General features: G+C 42.5%; 1 protein-coding gene across 20 annotated transcripts in view; it reads left to right on the forward strand.

Moving 5' to 3' along the window:
- trpm3 (transient receptor potential cation channel, subfamily M, member 3) overlaps positions 1–19,576 on the forward strand; it is a 102,538-nt gene that overhangs the window by 47,805 nt on the left and 35,157 nt on the right. For 10 of the 20 annotated variants that reach the window (XM_042100893.1, XM_042100903.1, XM_042100898.1 and 7 more), the window contains exons 2-8: positions 1,238–1,317; positions 1,512–1,713; positions 2,351–2,564; positions 3,041–3,165; positions 4,252–4,423; positions 11,621–11,795; positions 12,017–12,143. In XM_042100893.1, coding sequence (XP_041956827.1) covers positions 1,238–1,317; positions 1,512–1,713; positions 2,351–2,564; positions 3,041–3,165; positions 4,252–4,423; positions 11,621–11,795; positions 12,017–12,143 — 1,095 coding nt within the window. The remainder of the gene's footprint in view (positions 1–1,237; positions 1,318–1,511; positions 1,714–2,350; positions 2,565–3,040; positions 3,166–4,251; positions 4,424–11,620; positions 11,796–12,016; positions 12,144–19,576) is intronic. The other 10 variants (XM_042100894.1, XM_042100900.1, XM_042100906.1 and 7 more) reach the window with 1 other exon arrangement.

Consider the following 19,576-nt stretch of genomic DNA (forward strand, 5'->3'; position numbering starts at 1 on the left):
CTAGTGGTTTCACTTTAGTATTAGGTTCAGTAGGTGCACTGCTGTCTTGTGAAATCACAGCACACTGGGGATTGCAGGCTGTACTGATATTTGGGGTGTTAGAATGCTCGCTTACTGGCAGAAATTAAGTATGATTTTTTTCTTGTGTGAGGGGCAATCCCTGTCCATGCAGCTCAGGTAATCACAGGTGTAATCCGAAATGAATGAAGGTGGAACACCAGACACACACATACAGTACACACACACACACACTGCTGCATTGTTATGTTATACTGGGTTGGTTTGGACGTTTAAGACCATAATCCCTGTCCATCAGCCCTGCTGTAATTCATCGGCCCAATTCTTCATGTCAAATGACACCAAAATACTACCCACATGGCTTAACCTGAGAGCTACACTGAATACTCCAACATGGAGCAGTCTGTGTGCTGCTCTACTTTGCTGGATTTGTGTGGTGTTTGACTGTGTTCATGTGTATGATTGTTTCTGTGTTTCCCCAAACAATGCCTTGCCATGAGCTTTATTCCCCAAATACTTTTACCAGTCTCTCGTACAGGTCCTCTATAATAACGTTGAATGAATGAGTCTGATCTTCATTAAAAATGCATAAATCCAATTCCACTCACCCCAGTTCCTAAGAAACAATCTGTAGAGACGAGATGCCCCCTTGCATACATATACAAGGATACAAGGATACAAGGAAGTTTATTGTCACATGCATATAGTTACTGGAAGTAAGAAATGCAGTGAAATTATGTCTGGTGTCAGCCTATTTGTGCATTTATGGGGGGGGTTAGGGGGGGGTAAAAAGTGCAGTAAAAGAGGGGTTTAGTAGATTAAGTGGCAAGGGCTGCATAAGAAAGGTGGGGGAGGATTGGGATTGGGCGGGGGGCACCAACAAGGAGCACCCAAGAGCAACAGTTATACAACTGATATATTGATTTTTTTCGGTTTCTCTTATGATTTAAAAAAGTTAATTCTCAAACACATTAGAGTGTGTCGAAGGTGAGTAATCCCTGTCTCAAGTTTGGATGTGCATATGAGTGTAAGGGAGTAAACTGACTGAGGAGAACACAGTTGAATGTTAAATAGCAGTGGAAAGCCAGCCAGGTGATGGGGTAAAAAAGGTGTTACGAATGGGCATCAGTGGACCGAGCCTTTGCGGGATATTCAACCCTCCGTGTCCAATCTCAATGATTATCTTTTTTCTCCTTCTCTGTCTTTGTTATCTGTGCAGGCACAGAAGTCCTGGATCGAGAGAGCGTTCAGCAAGAGAGAATGTGTTCATATCATAGTGAGCTCCAAAGACCCCCATAGGTATGTGTGGCAGATTGGTACTGAGATTTCCCTGTTGAGATTTGATGTGTTTCAGTGTGGATATGTCAAGACATTATATCACTCAGCTTCAGGCCAAACTGGGGAACTGAGTTACAGCAAGACTTGTCATGAGAAGTGCAGAAATGTCACCACATATTGACACTCAATAATAGTTAAGTCTTCTCTCCCTGCAGGTGCTGTTGCGGTCGTTTGATTGGACAGCATGTGGGCCTACCCCCCAGCATCTCCTCCAATCAAAATGACAAGTCCGAGCGGTTGCCAAAGAATGACAGCCTTTCTGAGAAATGGTCGATCAGCAAGCACACGCAGCTCAGTCCTACCGATGCCTTTGGTACCATCGAGTTCCAAGGCGGAGGGCATTCCAACAAGGCCATGGTAAAAAGCTGTGCACCTGACAACTGCTATGAAGCCTCAGACTTGGGTTCAGTCAGTTGGGTTCAGTCAGTTGGGTTCAAAGCACGTTAGACTTGTAACTTACAAGTGTGGTCACGGATAGTACTCATGATCAATGTTAAACAGTTTGTGCATGAGGGCCAAGAAAGGCACATTCACAAATTTGATCACGGAAATGCCACTGAAGTATCCAGTATTTTCATCAAGATTCATTTATTCATGTGTCTTTGTAGAGAATTGATCTAACTGCAAATTGCATCTATGAAAGGAGATTAGGATATGATTAGGGTACCAAAGAACACATCTATTTTTCTATTCTCTCAAGCTTGCCAACATAATGGTGTTTCTTTTATTTTCTTAATACTTGATGCAATTTGTTTCTGTTGTGCTTTACAGGCCCCACATTTCTATTTCAACAAGAGTCTCTCAAAAACCAATAATCCTTTGCAGACAGGCCCCTTCTCTAGACAGTGATATTAACTAGAAAGAGAGCACATCTAAAACCGATAATAGAAACATCCCACAGTAACATCCTGTCTAAAATGTTCCTTTTTAAATATGGAGGAGATACTGTAGATAGTAGCAATGTGTTATTTGTGTGACCTGTCTCCACATCTAGTATGTACGGGTCTCCTATGACACCAAACCCGACCTGCTGTTGCACCTGATGACCAAGGAATGGCAACTGGAGCTCCCTAAGCTGCTCATCTCGGTCCACGGGGGGCTACAGAACTTCGAGCTGCAGCCCAAACTCAAGCAGGTGTTCGGCAAGGGCCTCATCAAGGCTGCCATGACAACCGGCGCCTGGATCTTCACAGGAGGAGCCAACACAGGTGCTACAAGCTCAAGGGAGCTTTACTTGACTTACATGGCCTTTCTGGACAGACACGATAGTCATATAAAATATCTGGGCTTTGCCTCAGGTTACCACTGAAATCCCATGTTGCAAACCTTTGAGAAAGCATACTGTAAAGAATAGGATAATAATATATAATAAGAGAGGACCCAAAGATAATGACTATGTATACAGTACATGTGTACAGTGAGATGGAAAAAAAAGATATTGTTGCCTAAAATAAGGTGATCCCCGTCACAAATACTGGGTGAGTAATGAGTGTTGAGTGAGTCAGGTTGGATGTCAGGGAGAAGCTTACTGCCCCGTCTTTGACAGGGATTGAGTGGCGACCTGGAGCCTGTGCCTCCAGAAGGGGCATGCAGCGCAATTCCCTGTGACCTAATGGAGTGTTTGGCTTTCACGTCACCTCCCATTCTCAAGCCCTCTCTTGCTCTTGTTGCTCCACCGACGCAGGGGTCATCCGTCATGTCGGAGATGCGCTCAAGGACCACGCCACCAAATCTCGCGGAAAGATCTGCACCATCGGTATCGCACCCTGGGGCATCGTGGAGAATCAGGAAGACCTCGTGGGCAAGGATGTGAGTGATTACAGTTTAGAGAGAGTGAAGCGAAGTGTGTGTGTGTGTGTGTGTGAGAGTGAAGCGAAGTGTGTGTATGTGTGTGTGTGTGTGTGTGTGTGTGTGTGTGTGTGTGTGTGAGTGAAGCGAAGTGTGTGTATGTGTGTGTGTGTGTGTGTGTGTGTGTGTGTGTGTGTGAGAGTGAAGCGAAGTGTGTGTATGTGTGTGTGTGTGTGTGTGTGTGTGTGAGTGAAGCGAAGTGTGTGTATGTGTATGTGTGTGTGTGTGTGTGTGTGCGTACAGTATGTGTTTGTGTGTGCACATCCTTTAGATACACAACAGGCCACTCTCTGGAGGCTTTGTAAATGGCAGGGCATGAGTAACCACAGCTGCCAACCTGAGCCAAAGGACCTCACTCAGAGTCTTATTAAAGGAAAGGGTGAGGGTGGGGCTACCAGGCGCTCTCCCATTAGATCTTTCTCCATGGTTCATATTGCCTCTACTGAGGAATGCTAATTCCCCATTACATAACCCTATAAGACGCTCAGAGAGTGCTTACCGCCAATTCAGAAGGGCTGAAATAGGCAAATGCAGGCATAAGCAGCGGATGCAGGGATTTCATATTTATGACCCCCTCCCCTTCTCTCTTTCTCTCTCTCTCTCTCTCCTCCCTCCCTTTTCCTTCTGTCTTTCTTCTCCTCCTTCTTTCCTCTCTCTGTGCACTTGCATCATGTTACTGAGTGATGTAACCGCAGCGACGCAGAGAGGCTATGAGACTGCAACGACTGAAACGACTGCAATGCTGCAAGCGGTTAACAGTGTTTCCCAATGTGTACTGAGTGTGCACTTTACTCATATGAAATTAGACCCAAAAAAGGGGGAGATTCTGTGTCTGTGAGAGGGAAAGAAAATAAAGGACTCTTTCATTTATAATCATTACAGATAGCGCCAACAGGATGCCATTTAAGTATTAGTCAGCAGGGAGATTAATTGCACTGCTTTGCGTGTCTGTCAGTAATACATGCATGTATTCACATTTGTGCATTTGCGTGTGTGTGTGTGTGTGTGTGTACCCATGTGTTTACCTGTCCAAAACCCATGTCCCAGGTGGTCAGGCCCTATCAGACCATGTCCAATCCACTGAGCAAGCTGACCGTCTTGAACAGCCTGCACTCCCACTTCATTCTGGCTGACAACGGCACCACAGGGAAGTACGGGGCAGAGGTGAAGCTGCGGAGGCAGCTGGAGAAGCACATCTCCCTGCAGAAGATCAACACCCGTGAGTACAGCACAGCAGCTGGGATGAGGAGCCACACAGAGCAGGGGCTACACTCAGCTCATGTTGACACAACAAAGCAAAACAGCAAGAAATAGCAAATAGATGTGACTGATCAACACCACTGAGGGCATTAGTTGTGTACCATGGGGATGTAACAGCACAAACCTTACATGTCCAAGAGACATGAAGTGGCACACTGTGTACTATGGGATGTATTTTGTAAACATGGTTACACATTTGCTTTCCCTCTGCTTTCCTTGCTTTTTTCTTTCTCTTTTTTTCTTTTTGAAATGGCACAATCCTTTTAAGGTTTTAACACATGAATGTAATGCTTTCTACATATTTCAAATCTCTAACACAGGAATGTGCATGAATGACACATTCATGATTACATCGGAGACTTCCGATGCCACACATTCCCCTCACTACGTGACAAAGAGTAGTACAATATGTTTCAGCACTTTCCCTTGATTGATGTCTGATCAGATTCTTTAGAATGCCTTACATGTTCCTTGCACAAGATTCCTTCCCCATGACAACCACGGAGCGACTCTTAGCTCTTACCACCACCTGCTCGCTGCATGTATGAGAAGGACGCATTCTGTTCGCAATGCTGTCCTCCTCTACCCTGTCATCTGCATGTGTTGTTTTGCTGAGGGAAGCCTGGAGGGTCAAAAGCCAGGGGGCGCTGTTTGACCTCTCGTTCCCAGGTCACGTGACTAATGGGCTTCCCTTTGTCATCCTATGCCTGGGGTCATGAAAGGGGGCTGGGAAGGCAAAGGGACGTTCAGTCGTCATCATCAGCATCAAACTAATAACGACCCCCTAAACCACCACCACCACCACCACCCTTGTCAACGCAAAAGACTCCCCACCACTAGTTCATTCATCCCCTTCGGCACCACTCACGCCCACACACACACTTGCATAAGATTTCGGTTAGTTGCGTCAGGGCGGACTGGGATTGTAATATTTTGTCTGATTGTGATATTTCCCAAAAGGAAATTTGTTCGGGAGACGTTGACATTTTGTGTTTGTTTAGTGGAATCCTTTTCCTTTTTCCTCTCCCCTCTCTCTGTCTCTCTCTCTGCGGGGGAGCGTGCTATGTATCAGGTGGGTGGTTTGCCACGCAAGGCGAGGCTCATTCCTTGATTTGATTACCTGTCGACTCGGGCCGAGGGAGGACATCAATCTCACTTTTAGCCCGGGCTCTGGGGACGTGCGGCGGCGTGGGTCCTACAGGTTTCTGCCCTGGTTGAATAAAAAGTCTGTTTTGTTGGGAGACATTATGCTAGGCGGTAATACTGCTTAAAAATTCATATTCTCCCCCATGTGGTCTTACGGCGCCATATGCGAGAGGTGTGAATAAATCATGAGAGTTGGTGTTGCACACTCTGCTGCCAGAGAATGTCTGGAATACAGAACTGGGGGAGAACAGGCGGGGGGCATCATCGTTTACTCCTTGTAGGAATCCCAGGATTCGAGTTTGAACAAGTCTAAAGCAATTGATGGGTGTTTGAGAGCCTGACATGCAACAATGGCAGACGAGGAGATCAAACAAAGCCAAAGATCAGACAAGACATCAGATGGAGAGGGAAATTATTTCTGAATCTGTCAGGATTTGTGACAAGCCCATCTGTTAAAATGTTGTTTGTATAATCTATGCTTTACTTAGCCGTATACCTCATAGCCTCTGAAGCATTTGCATCCATGAGCAGGTAAATGTATCAACTTTACTTTAGATATAGTACATACAACTGTTTCATCAGCTCTGACTATCAGCTGTCAATTGATTCTTCTCACTCCTCTATTAAATAGTTAATTATCTCAACTCATCTGGGATAGAGATAATTTGGAGTAGAGACATGAATATATGGCATGATAGAGATAATTTGGAGTAGAGACATGAATATATGGCATGATAGAGATAATTTGGAGTAGAGGCATGAATATACTGTATGGCATGATAGAGATAATTTGGAGTAGAGGCATGAATATACTGTATGACTTGGTTGAATTCCCTACAAAATTATTTTCCACTTGAGATTTTCATTATACCTCAAAACGGTTGTTTAAGTTTTTCTGTTATTTTTAAGTCATTTTTGGCCATGTAGCACCTTTAAATACAAAGGATGTTTCAGATGTAAAGAGTAATTGTATACATTTAGGATCTTGCACTGTCACTGGAATGAGGCACAGACATCTTGAACATGAACAAATCAACAATCCCCTTCACCTGCTTCAACAAGTGTTACATGACTGAACAGCTCTGTTACACATGGCCTACTGTATCTTATGGCAGTTTTTGCCACTTCCTTGAGCCTCTGATTCTAGGTGCCCTGCAGCTTGACCCTGTCCTCCCATGAAGCTGCACACAGAGATACCATGTCACTCGCATCACCGACTCCTGACTCTGCCCTTATCCAGACACCCAGATGGAGCTCTCAGCTGCCCTCTGCTTCCCTATTTGGCCCCTGTGTTTGCCAGCGTGACTGCCTGTGCTGGGACTTCCTGCCTCCTAAAGTGGTTGGCAGCCAGTCATGCTGCCATCCAGGATTCTCCTCTTGCGTGTGGCCCCATCACACGCTTGCATTAAGCGAGTGCTTCCATCGCAGATGTGCTGGCCCACAAACCCTGATGCTCCAGAACTTGGCTTTTCTCTACTGTCCAGCTCAAAATGTCCTGTTTGGTCTGTACAACATTTACCATGATAACTGTTGATTCACTATTTTAGTACACAATAGTGAAACAGACATATACAGTAAAGATACATTGTCACTTTCAATTATGACATACTAAAAACTACAAATACACATCTCCATCTTTTATGAAACACAAATGACAAATATAGCATCTATACTGTAGATTGAGGACTATTTACGGTATATTGTCTGTTGTCTGTCCCATGGTAATATACAGCAAAACTTAAAAAAGACCATTATATATTTATTTAAGACATAGACAGGAAACGTGTTCAGTTCCTTGTGCTATAAGTAGGGGTTTTCCCATAGTGTCTTTCACATTACATAGGATGATGCAAGATTCAGCGATAATGCACGATTGGCTTGCAGCAGTCACAAATGTGCTGCATAGAATGCATTTACATACCACCACAGTAAAATATCCTAAATATAAACAATTACTCTTTACATCTGAAACATCCTTTAGATTTAAAGCTGCAGTTGGCAAGATTTTTTTGAGCATATTTACTGAAACCGACACTATGCTCCGACAGAACATAAATCAGCCGGTTTTAGAAAAAAAAAAAACGCACTTCTACCTCCACCTAGAGCCTGTTATTTGTTTTGCAAAAATCCACAGCTCCCGGTTCTTCTGGTCTAATCAGAGCAGGGCTGTGTGAGATCTGACTGTCAATCACAGTCTGCTGCAGTCTGGTGCGTACTGACGAGCAAAAACTTGATGAGAGGGTGCTCGGTGGTAGTGGGGGAGGGGCATGAGAGTTGTAAACATTCAACATTTTAAGTCCCCATCAATCTGTCAGACTTGCCAACTGCAGCTTTAAAGGTGCTATATGGCCAAAACAACTCAAACCCTACAGAATCCCACATAGCTCTTCCAGAGATCAGCATATACAGTACAGGTAAGTCCCGTTAAATCTGTAAACAAGCCAAATCAAAATGGACACACAGCAGAGTTTTGTTTTTACGGCGGCTACAACCAACACATTCACCCTAGCCCATAAGCTGCAGGCCTCCATCCTTGACGTGGTGGCAGATAAAATCTCCTTGGCCAGTTTCCTTGCTCTTTCAGAGCCCATCACTCGTCTTCGCCTTATCGGACCGAGCACTTTTATCTTCCCTGGAGCTGCACGACTCGATAGAACACTGGGGGGCACAGACTTTTTCACAGCCAAAGCAAAACGTGGCGACAGTGTGCGCTATTAAAAGAGAGGAAAACACAGCATGAGTAAAGGCTGTGGTTTTAACAAGCAAAGGCAGCATGTAACTGTCCATTCACTCAAAGACAAAGAGGTGGGGAAAGAATCAAATACAGGGGAAAAGCTGCACTCTGTGTCGGCTGGCAGAAAGGACAGACATTTCTGTGCTGTCGGTGCCTCGTAAATTGAAGGTCACAGGAGTGCATGTCCACCCATCTTTTCACACCTTTTACGCTTAAGGCCAGATCTCAACCTGTGCTTCACAGCTCTTTCAGTAGCAGTGTTGGCTCTTAAAGCTAGTCACAAAGCCGTGAATATCTGAAGTGAAAACCCAAAGTGCTGGCTGGCACTGAGCTGGATGTACTGTACAGTGTATTTCTCACCATAGGAGAAAAACGTTCTGAAATCTGAAATCATTGCCGCCGACGCTATTGCTTTGCTTCTCTGAACCTGCCGCCCGTGACACATTACTACTGTCAGGATTAAAGAAATCCTCCGTTGCATAAGCTGTGTGAAAATCTGCAGAGCGTACAGTATGAATCTCTCTGATGAATAATTTCTTGGATTAGGTGTGCACCAACCTGTGGTTTGGTCTCCAATTTAATACTGAAAAATACTTTTTGTCCCCTTCCCCCCAATTAAGGAAAAATCATGTGCCTCATGCTTACACCTTTTTGGATGCTTTTTGGATAGTGAGTTTTGACTTCACAGATGCTCTGTCAGTAGTCTTGGTTGCTTGGGGAAAATGTGAGACAGTCTGTATTGAAGCCTCTTTCAATTACAGAACATCATCAAAAGGCTAAAATAGTGTAGTCCTGTAGGCTAAATGGAGGACAAGCTTATAATGTGACTCTTTGGGGACTCAAACCTTTTCTGAGCCTGGAGCTCCTCTACTGCATTCTTGAACCTACAGACTACAGTCTGCCTCAGCGTCAGGTGCATTAGCTAATTACTCCAAATCACAGCTAATTGGCTTTGACCCAATGTGTGCCGGGTATTAGCAGGCAAATTTGTGACTTTAGGAGCAAACATAGCACTGATATTTGCATTTATGTCTTAAATGTCTATGTCTTATACAGTAGATGGATCCAAGTAGGGATGGCCCGATGCCAATACTGGCATCGGGGATCGGCCCAATACTGGGTCCATATAGTCGTACTCGTAAAAATTCACCGATACCTATTAAAGCAACACCAAAGAGTTTTTTGTACCTTAAAATAGTGTTTCCAAAATCGTTTCAGTCGTTCATCAACTTGTAACAGGGTGAACGGCACTTCTGCCTTCGCTTTGCAGCCCTCTATTGGCTATAGCCGCACTATGTAAGTTTGCCAGATCGGGTAGCGGATCTGTAGTTCAATGGAATGAGACATAAGAAACTACAAATTTGACCTGCATCTGATGTCGCAATACATCGTACTTTCATAAATCGTGCAACATATTCTACCTTGTCTGTGGACATCGTTATTTGCAAAGCCGGTGCTGGATAAACAAATAGCATGCGTGCGACAGAGGGAAAGTTCTTTGGTGTTGCTTTAATTACACTGTTTCCCCTAAATCATAGTATCTTAGCTGCTGCTTTCAAGAAACTGCCGCTATGCTTTTATGTAGCCTACTCGCGACGCTTATTTCAGTGTTACTTCAAAAACATACAACTAGCTAGATTAATGTACTGTATCTGCGTTGAATCTACGCAGCTAATACCCTCGCACAAATGGTTCTCTGTTTAAACTATAGCACCTAAACTATGCATGTGGCATACACTCAGCTGAGTGTTTGTTGTTGTGCGTTGCTAGTGTATTGGTGTATCTCTGCATTCGCGCTAAAACAAAAGTTTCTGTTTCAGTAGATTAGTATAATTTGCATAATGTTTTATTAGCTCACATTTTGTCATTTTTACTGAGAAATGTTACCCTTCCCTGCCTCTGCTCCAGATCGTAACGTTAGTCGGATCATTTTATGCTACTAGACCGAAGTCAGCGCCCAATACACTTCAACTGTAGGTCATGAGTAACAGGCAAATGCAAGACATACAGGATTGTGCGTTTTCTTCTCTCTTTTCCTCTCTCATTGCCTAGTCACATGCTCCATGCACGTAAAGGAGCCACACCAATTTTACAAAGGTCTGTAGGGTCACGTGGGATCATGTTTTGTTGCCCTATCAAAACTCACTGAGAGAGACTTTATTATATGGAGACAGTGCCAGTGTGGAGTCTTGTTTTAGACATAATTGTTTGTTTATTTTTGGTTTGAAATAGCCTGCTATTGTATATTGTATTTGATATTCATTATTATGTATATTTATTTTAGGCTTATTATAACAACCAGAGCAGAGAAGGAAATTCATTGCAATTTTATGCTAGTTATTTTGTGGTGGACATATCGGTATCGGTACTCGGTATCGGCAAATACACAAATGTGTACTTAGTAAAAAATGGTATTGGGACATCCCTAGATCCAAGCCTTTCAATATAATTAATTATGAGAAACTGTCCTTGAAACTGTTATCTTTTATTTGCACAATATCCCACTCATGACACATGGGAAGGAAGTGAAATACTGATGATGACAGAGATTTAAGTTGTAAGTTTAAGTGTAAGTAAGTGTGGTAAGTTACATGTTCAGGCTAATATACTGTTTTCAGAATATGTCAAATGTATTCTACAGCCCATCTTTGGTGTAGTTACAGAAAAAGTAGTATGCAGAGGCTCATGGTGGCTTATAATGATGCAATGAGTTTGCTGCTCCAAGTTGCCAGATGGTGTAGTGGCAGCCATCTGTTTGTGTGGCAGTATTCATCCAGTCTGGAGTGGTAATATATAGGCCTACCACTGTTTGGATTGATATATTAATTGATTGGTCTCAATGAATTATCATGCATCTACACTTTTTTTCCTTTGTGAGTCTGAAATAAAGATGGAATTGAATACAGCTTTGTGTGCAAGCTAGTTACTGGGACATGCAGGTCTGAAGGTCTTTCTTTTACTGACATCACTGAGGTCGGAGCATTCCAAATAGAGCAGATAGCCCAAAACAAACAAACAAGCAAAAACAACATCATAACATACATCATAACTTAAAACGAATGTGTTTAACTACACAACTTGTAGGGATAGGGACAACACAGTTTGTGTTGTTTCCAACACATTTGTTTGAAGAGTGTACAAACATCCTTTATTTAACAACATTTGCAAGACAAAACAAATTTGCTTCATTGTTTTCTCTCTCTCTCCCTCCCTCCCTCCCTCTCTCTCTCTCTCTCTCTCTCTCTTTCTCTCTCTCTCTCTCTGTCTGTTTTGTAGGGATTGGACAGGGAGTGCCTGTGGTGGCGCTGATTGTGGAGGGGGGCCCGAATGTCATCTCCATTGTGCTTGAGTACCTGCGAGACACGCCACCAGTGCCTGTGGTGGTGTGTGACGGCAGTGGGCGGGCATCTGACATCCTGGCGTTCGGGCACAAGTACTCGGAGGAAGGAGGGTGCGTGTCAGCACCAGATATATGATGGATGAGTTAAAAGGGGATGATGTTGTCATTCTCCCTCCCTGTTGCACGTTTCATTTTTTTTTCTATGTATCTGCAACTGCTTTTTATTTGCCGTAAATTGAACAAACTTGTCTAATTTCCCCCTGTGTGTATGTGTCCTTCTGTGTGTGTGTGTGTGTGTGTGTGTGTGTGTGCTTGTTCTTGTGTTGTCTCAGCAGTATCATCAATGAATCCTTGCGTGATCAGCTTCTGGTCACTATCCAGAAGACGTTCACCTACAGTCGCACTCAAGCCCAGCACCTCTTCATCATCCTCATGGAGTGCATGAAGAAGAAGGAGCTGGTAAGTGAGCCAGTCTGTTAGCGTAGCCTGCTAGCATAGCCCACTAGCATAGCCTGTTAACGTAGCCGTTTCCTTCGCCTTGCATCATTTTCAGTGTTCTCAATGGGATGTTTTTTAAATGCCAAATTACGTGTTGAGGTTTACCTGGACTTTGGAGAAATGTCCAGTCAGTGGTGGAACTTCGTCATGAATTAGAGGAATCTCATTCAGGGGAGCGGGTTCATGAGTTTGTGTGTGTGTGTTATTAGCTGTACCCAGGGGTAAACAAATTGGTATTTTTTTCTCAGTATTTTGTGTCAACCATTTTGGATGTCGAGTGCAGATTTTTTGGAGCACCTACTTTCTGACCATTAGCCTAACTTTTTTGTGTGTCTGGTTGTGACCTGACTCTCTGTCCACGGAGTGGGTCACTGCTCGGGTCGCACCTGCTGGAAGGGATTTGACTTGCGAAATGTCACACAGAGTGCTCTTTGACGAGCAATTCTCCCCATGGGTGATGACAGACAGGATTTTCTCAAATGAATGTCACATCGCTGTGATGGCTTGGCTCCAATTTCTTTTAAGGTCATTCCATGTCATGAGCACGCTGATAAGTTAGCAGTGCCACTAATCACATAACCACTCAGCGAGGAAGTGCTTGTCCAATCTCACATGTAATGATGTGGCTGCTGCCCTGAGAGCACAGTATTTATTAGCATGGATGTAAAAACGCTCATTTGCGCCATCTAAAATAATTTGGCCTCTTTCCAAAGACTGTGGACACAGACTCTGTGTTGACTGATTCTTGAAAGAGAACTTTTTCTAGACTTTTATGAAAATGAAAACAAGCTGTTCAAAGCAAAATGTCCCATTTCAAATATTTATGGCCCGAGACATCCATTAGGCTTAGTTAATATGTCAAAACATTACCTCCCCCTGTCTACAGCTTTAAATTCCATATCTGTGTATGTGGTCTGCATGAATATCACTACATGTGTTTCTTTCTCTGTGTTGTGAACCAGTCTATCTGAGTGCATGCTGTGTAACTGATTAAGTTTATGTATCTACATTTCTGTCAGCCTTCTCAAATTTCCTTTATTTCATTTGTTTACAATAAATCAAATAAACCATGGTGTGTTTGTACCATAAATAAAAGTGGTGTTTATCTGTCTGTGATGCTTTTGTCCCGTGGAACTGTTTGGCATGATACTCTCACATTCATTCATTTGGACAGCATGAAAACACACCAGTGCTTACTTGTCATATACTGTAGATGGGCTGAACACGTGTATATTCCTACACCGACATGCCAACACTACATATATTTATTAGATTAGATTCGATATTGTCATTGTGCAGAGTACAAGTACAAAGACAACGAAATGCATTATGAAACGTCATGAAACGTCATCACCACACAGACACACACACCCACATACACACACATACTGTATACTTGAAACAATGAGCGAAAAGAGCAAGATATTGAAACCCACACACATTGGGATCCGCAGAGGGAGAGTGCTGTGCGGTTTGCGCCTCCATGGGGGACTGCAGTGTGACTGACGAGCTGGCAGATGTGATCGCAGTGTGCTGAGATGCACCAGCTCGAGTCAAGCCCCCACAAATCCCATTCCACTGCCTTAATACGAGCTGCACACACACACACACACACACACACACACACACTGCGCCCAGCATCAGCAGCGTTTAGGCTGCCTTCTCTAATTCCCTCCAGCTAGAGCTTGATCTCTCTCAACCTTCCTGTGGCCATCATTCCCAACCCCTAAAGACAGCGCTGCTTAAGCTTGAGACCAAAGGGGCAATCAGCCGAACATGATGGTGCAACGTTAAAAGACGAGGGATTTCTGTCTACTCTACTTGAGTGGTTAACCGTTGGGAGTGGATGACGGTGGATGATGTCTGGTGAGTCTACAAAGAAGCAAATCCAGTTGCTGGACTTATTCAGACTCTCCTAGACCGAGGATGCGCAGGCATCTTGCGTTGTGCCTTTTTTTATGTCCATGCAGCAGATCCACTGGGGAGTGTAATTCCCCCTTATTTCCTTCTTCCCCTCCTTCAATCTTCCCCTCTTCCCCTGTATCACATCTCAAGGACACCCACATAGCGTAAAAATGACAGGTAGCAACTGACAGCAAGTTGTTTTGCTCCGAGCTTGTTTTATTACCCTGATCAAACCTGCAGCTCAGAGGAAAGTAAAACTGAGGTGTCAACAGATTGAGTCGGTCATGGTGTACCTCGGCAATAAACTGACATGGATGGTGGGTGTCTGTGGACTGTCAGTTTGACCAACTCCTTTTTTAACGGAGGTGAGAGGTTAGAGTGAAACATGTTACCTTAGAGTATTATTTAAAGAACATATCATCTAAACTAGGGCTGTCAAAATAACATGTTAATTTTGATTAATTAATTACAGAAAAAATACAGTGTTAAAACATGTAACGCTGATTAATCACATTAAGTAGTGACCTTTGACCCAGTGCAGTTCTGGTTGTGACTGAAGGAAGCAGACGAGAAAGCGACGCTTGATCCAGTGAATGGAACATTTAGCCTACGTTTAAAAAAACGGCCAGATGGAACTGTTGACAGGAGCATGTTCTCTGCGATTTCTGCTGTAAGGAATTTCCGTAGGCCTACCATAGGAGTTTGTTAACTCTGAAGTAGGCCTATCACCTTAATGCAAGCAAACCAGAAGGTATGAGTGAGCACACCCCTTGATGGTAATAAACAAAGATTATACATATGGGGAGCAAGATATTTCATCAGGAGCACCTTCCGGGAACCCGGATTGCAGGGGGGGGGGTATTATTTTTTCTGCTGCTGTTGGCTGGTTGCTACATACGCTCATCAATACATCAATGACACGCCTCTTTATGCAGACAGGACTCGATCCCCATTTTGCACCCATGAACTACGACGAACTATCTTGCTCCGCCTGTGTATAATCGGTAACACTTTAATGACCATATCGACATAAGCATAAGAGTGACATGACACTGTCATGAACACATGACACTGTCATGACACATGAACCCTAATCCTAACCTAGACCTTACCCTAATCCTTACGTTAACTTGTTATGACAAAAAACGAATAACACTTAATAACAGAAGTGTTATGTCATAAACGTTTATGACTTGTTTATGGCACGTTCATGACAGTGTCATGTCACTCTTATGTCGATACTGTCAAGTAAAGTGTAACCTTATAATCTTTGTAATAAATAACACTAGCCGGCAGCATTGTCCACGTTAACTTTGCAAACTTATTGTTTAGGCTTATTACTAGGCGACAAACACCCTTACTACATCAACTGCATTACCTCGTACTTCAAGTCTACTACTGGAAACTTAAGTCATTTGCATGTACCATGCTAAAAAGCATCTTGCTAGAATTGTGAAATATTACCTTATCAGTAGCCCTGGATATTAAGGGGATTCGACTTGATGTAGCCACCTGCAGCGGTATGTAGCTGACTGTATGTCATATGCACAATTCTGAGTTGAAAATGTATCAGAATCTCAGAAATAATCACGTTATGCAGTCTACATCAAGTTAAATCCCCTTACTCTTTCACACAAACATAAGGGCATTTGTGGGCGTTTTTGGGCGGTAACCAGGTACTCCATGCTTTTGGAGGTTCAAACAAATGCTGCATCGCCATTGAGATCACATAGTAACAAGCTGGCTCAAGGGTTATAGTATTTTGTATAAGTATTTTGTCGTGTTTAGTTATATAATGAAAGCACAGTTTTTATATGCGTGTTCACTTCTGGCTCATTGGCTATGAATTTGGTAACTATAGCGGGCTATTTGACGTCTTTAGTACATTAAACATATCGGAGGTATCAAATGTTAAGTTACTTCAGTCTAAATTTTTTGAAGTTAATCACTCCTATGAACTATTGCTATGGTCTATCCAAGGTAGAATGCCTGTTTCGAAGTTAACTGATGGTCAAATCAACCAAAACTCTGATATTGTTTGCACCTCCAAGTAGTCTGTGACGTATGTTTGTGTGAAAGAATAGCTCTTTGGAGATTTTTTGCCGGTTGTTAGTCCTTCGCCACCACAACAAAAGCATTTTCATTGTGTACAATGAATGAACTATTTACAAGGCAGAGTAAAATCTAAATATATCTTGACTCTATGGGGGACCTCTAGAGTCGCCAAAAAATACCTACAGTATCTGAAACAGATTGCTTTAAAGTCTATAATGTTGGTTTGGCTTTTCATTGATTCACAAATGAATTGAACATTGAATTGAAATATTTTTAAAATACGTTCATAGCAAAATTGGATGCACAGAGTATGCAATTAATTAGATACAGTTTTTAATCGGTTGACAGCCCTAATTTAAACACATACTACACTGCAAAAAACTGCTTATCTAATAAAATCTAACCAAAATGATTAGTCTTATATCAAGATAAAAATAACTAGTTTGTATTGTTTTCAGTATACAGAGACTTACCTAGAGCTTTCTCGTGAAATCATTTGACTTAATTTAAGAAAAGTTTGACTTATTTTAAGACATCTCATGCTGAAAACAAGCAAATTTTTCTGCCAGTGCGTTAAGCAAATTTGTCCTAAAAACAAGCAAATTTGTCTGCCAGTGCGTTAAGTAAATTTGTCTTGATAAGACTCCTTAAAATAAGTCAAAGTCTTCCTAAATTAAGTCAAAATGATCTTTCGAGAGGGCACTAGGTAAGTCTTTTCATACTAAAAACAATACCAAATAGATGTTTTGATCTTATTATAAGATTAATAACACTTGGTTAGATTTCATTTTTTGCAGTGTAGAATATAACTGCTATGACTTGTTTGTCAATTTAAAGAATTTTGCTCGTGTACAATTCATGTGTAGGCGTATGTGCACATCAATACTTCCTGTCGACTCACATAGGCCTATACCATATCAAACTGCCCCCCAAAGCAGTTTCTTAAATGTTACAGTTAAGAAATGCAAATTAACCATTGATTTATGTCAGACTAGATTCAAATGTAACCGACTACACTTCATCAACTTTGTGGTACACAGCACCAAAGATTATATGCTGCGGATATTAAGTTTGAGGTTTGAGAAATGAACCTCACAGATGTAGTGTTGTGTGTTGGGCTTATTGCCTATGCCTATGCTTCTGGTATACATACTGTGACATGATAAACATGATAGATTTCTAATGCCATATTATTGGGTACTACACCATAGTACTAATCTGCAATTTTACATGAAATTGTAATCATGGTCTGTTAGTGAAGTCAGTGGATTGGTGTCAGATTTGGCATGGTGTGTCTTGGTTCCGCTTCTTTCAGAGCTTCAGTTGAGTCCCTATATTTCATTGTATGTAATCAAAGGAGTGAAGTTATGTGGAGGTGTGTGGAGTTATTTTATGTGCTTATGAATGACAATGAAATAGGAAATTCTAGACAAAAAAACACATGTAGATGCATATATAGATGCATATATTTATGCACATACATAAACAGCGACAACCCTACGAGATACACACAGGGAGAAAAAAAAATACTTTTCACATACTTTGCCCCAGAAGTGTGTTTTCCTCCTGGTTTGTGAAGGGTGATTGTGTTTCCAATTCCATTCGTCATGGAGGCCGATGTTTTTTACAGTGGAGAAAAGATGGCTCTATTAATCAAAGTGACAGGCAGGAGCCAGCCTGGTCCAAGTCCCCTCGGGGGGCAGGCTCCTCTGAGACCACACCGCAGAGGGTGAGAGACTGGGAAGGAGGTGGGACGGGAGAAGGGAGGTGGTGGGGGGGTGCAGGGGTCTGTTAAAACTCAGGTCCGCATTGGAAAGTCTAAGCTGTGCAGTCAGGTGTCTTGTCAGCCTTCTGGTCTTTCTCTCGCTCTCTCTCCCTCCCTCTTTCTCTCTCTGTCTCTACTGGACAGGGTGTGGGCTTTAATGTCTCCAGCTTGTTTCTCTGTAAGCTGGCGGACCCTAGACCCTGGTCTTAACATTTGAGCATGGCACATATTCTGTAGATGATGATGTAGGCTTCCTGCAGACAGCTGTCATGGAGCGCTTCAAAAGGCACTGCTAGTATGTGCAGTGGCCCACATCTCGGTATTTGCATAAGACGCATCGGCTGATGACATCTTCCATTAACATGCCTGAAAACACCATTAACTCATTTCCATACTGCGGGGTATTCACACCTCGAGAGAAAAAAAATGTTATTGACGTTGTTTGATTTTCCTTCCAGATATTTAATAAACTGAATTTTAAGTAGTTGCTAATGTAAATAGTGTAACCTTCAAAAATAATAAGGTCATCACTCTGTATCTAATATATCTAAAAGGTCATTGACATTGGCCTGCATGTTAATTTCCAGCATATTCCGTCAGGAACTAAGTGGGGTAAGGTATATCTATACTATTTGGGACTTATTAGAAAGCTAATGTGTAATGGTAGTTTAGCTTTCTTATAATGTCAAAATAAGTCTGTTTTAATTGTATAGCATACTTCTAAGTGATGTGTATGTACTATATCACTATTCTGATCAGTAGCGGCTCCTGGGTTGACAAATAGGCGGGGCAGAGTCTGACGATCAAGTTTAGAAAAAAAAAATTGGCATAGTTCCAGGTCACCGGCAGCTGGACTTCTGATGCTTCCTGACATAGCCTTCTCCTTAAGCTCAGGGCATGGGGATAAGTCTATTAGGAGAGCTGATTTGATTGAGTATGCAGTCCCAGACTGGGTTTCCGCATTGCAGCTGTTAGCTCTTTGTTTCTATGTGTCCTTTTGTTTTGTTTTTGTGTGTGTTCCTGCGGCTCATGGGGCCAGAGGGTACCACACCAAAGGCATTACCGAGGAAGGACACATGATAATAATGTAGTACACGTATACACATGTATATATACACATGTCCAACACGGTGATTTTGCGTAGGAATGTGGCTGTTTAAAATAAATGTAATATTGTTTTAGAGAGAAAGAGTGGGTATCATGAAACTTGAATCCTAGAGTAGATGTCTTATTTTACAACGTTCTGATGTATTCTGACTATCAGCTAACTGATTGATTGATTGATTGATTAATTGATTGATTGAGTGCGAAACAAAACCATGCATTGAGTTTTTGTGGGTTAGTTTAGAGATGTTCCCACCCACTAGGTTAGGCACTTCCTGTTGAAGATCCTCCATTTTGGTCGTAGACTATCATTTCCAACTAGCACCATGCAAAAGAGTATCAACAGTATTTTGTGTAGTAGGCTACACGAAATATCCAAATGTCTTTTACGCATCTGATATCATCCATATTTCAAATATACAAACAGAAACTCCCCAGGACACGTCTCGTTCTTGTTGACATATTTAAGCAATATGAGATGAGTGGGAGCGGGGTTGCTAAAGGATATCCCTGCGGCTGTAATTCGGCCGTACGAGATTGAAGGACATATTGTGTAGCCTAGCCC

Source organism: Alosa sapidissima, chromosome 8 (genome assembly GCF_018492685.1).
Source record: "Alosa sapidissima isolate fAloSap1 chromosome 8, fAloSap1.pri, whole genome shotgun sequence".
Lineage (NCBI taxonomy): Eukaryota > Metazoa > Chordata > Actinopteri > Clupeiformes > Clupeidae > Alosa > Alosa sapidissima.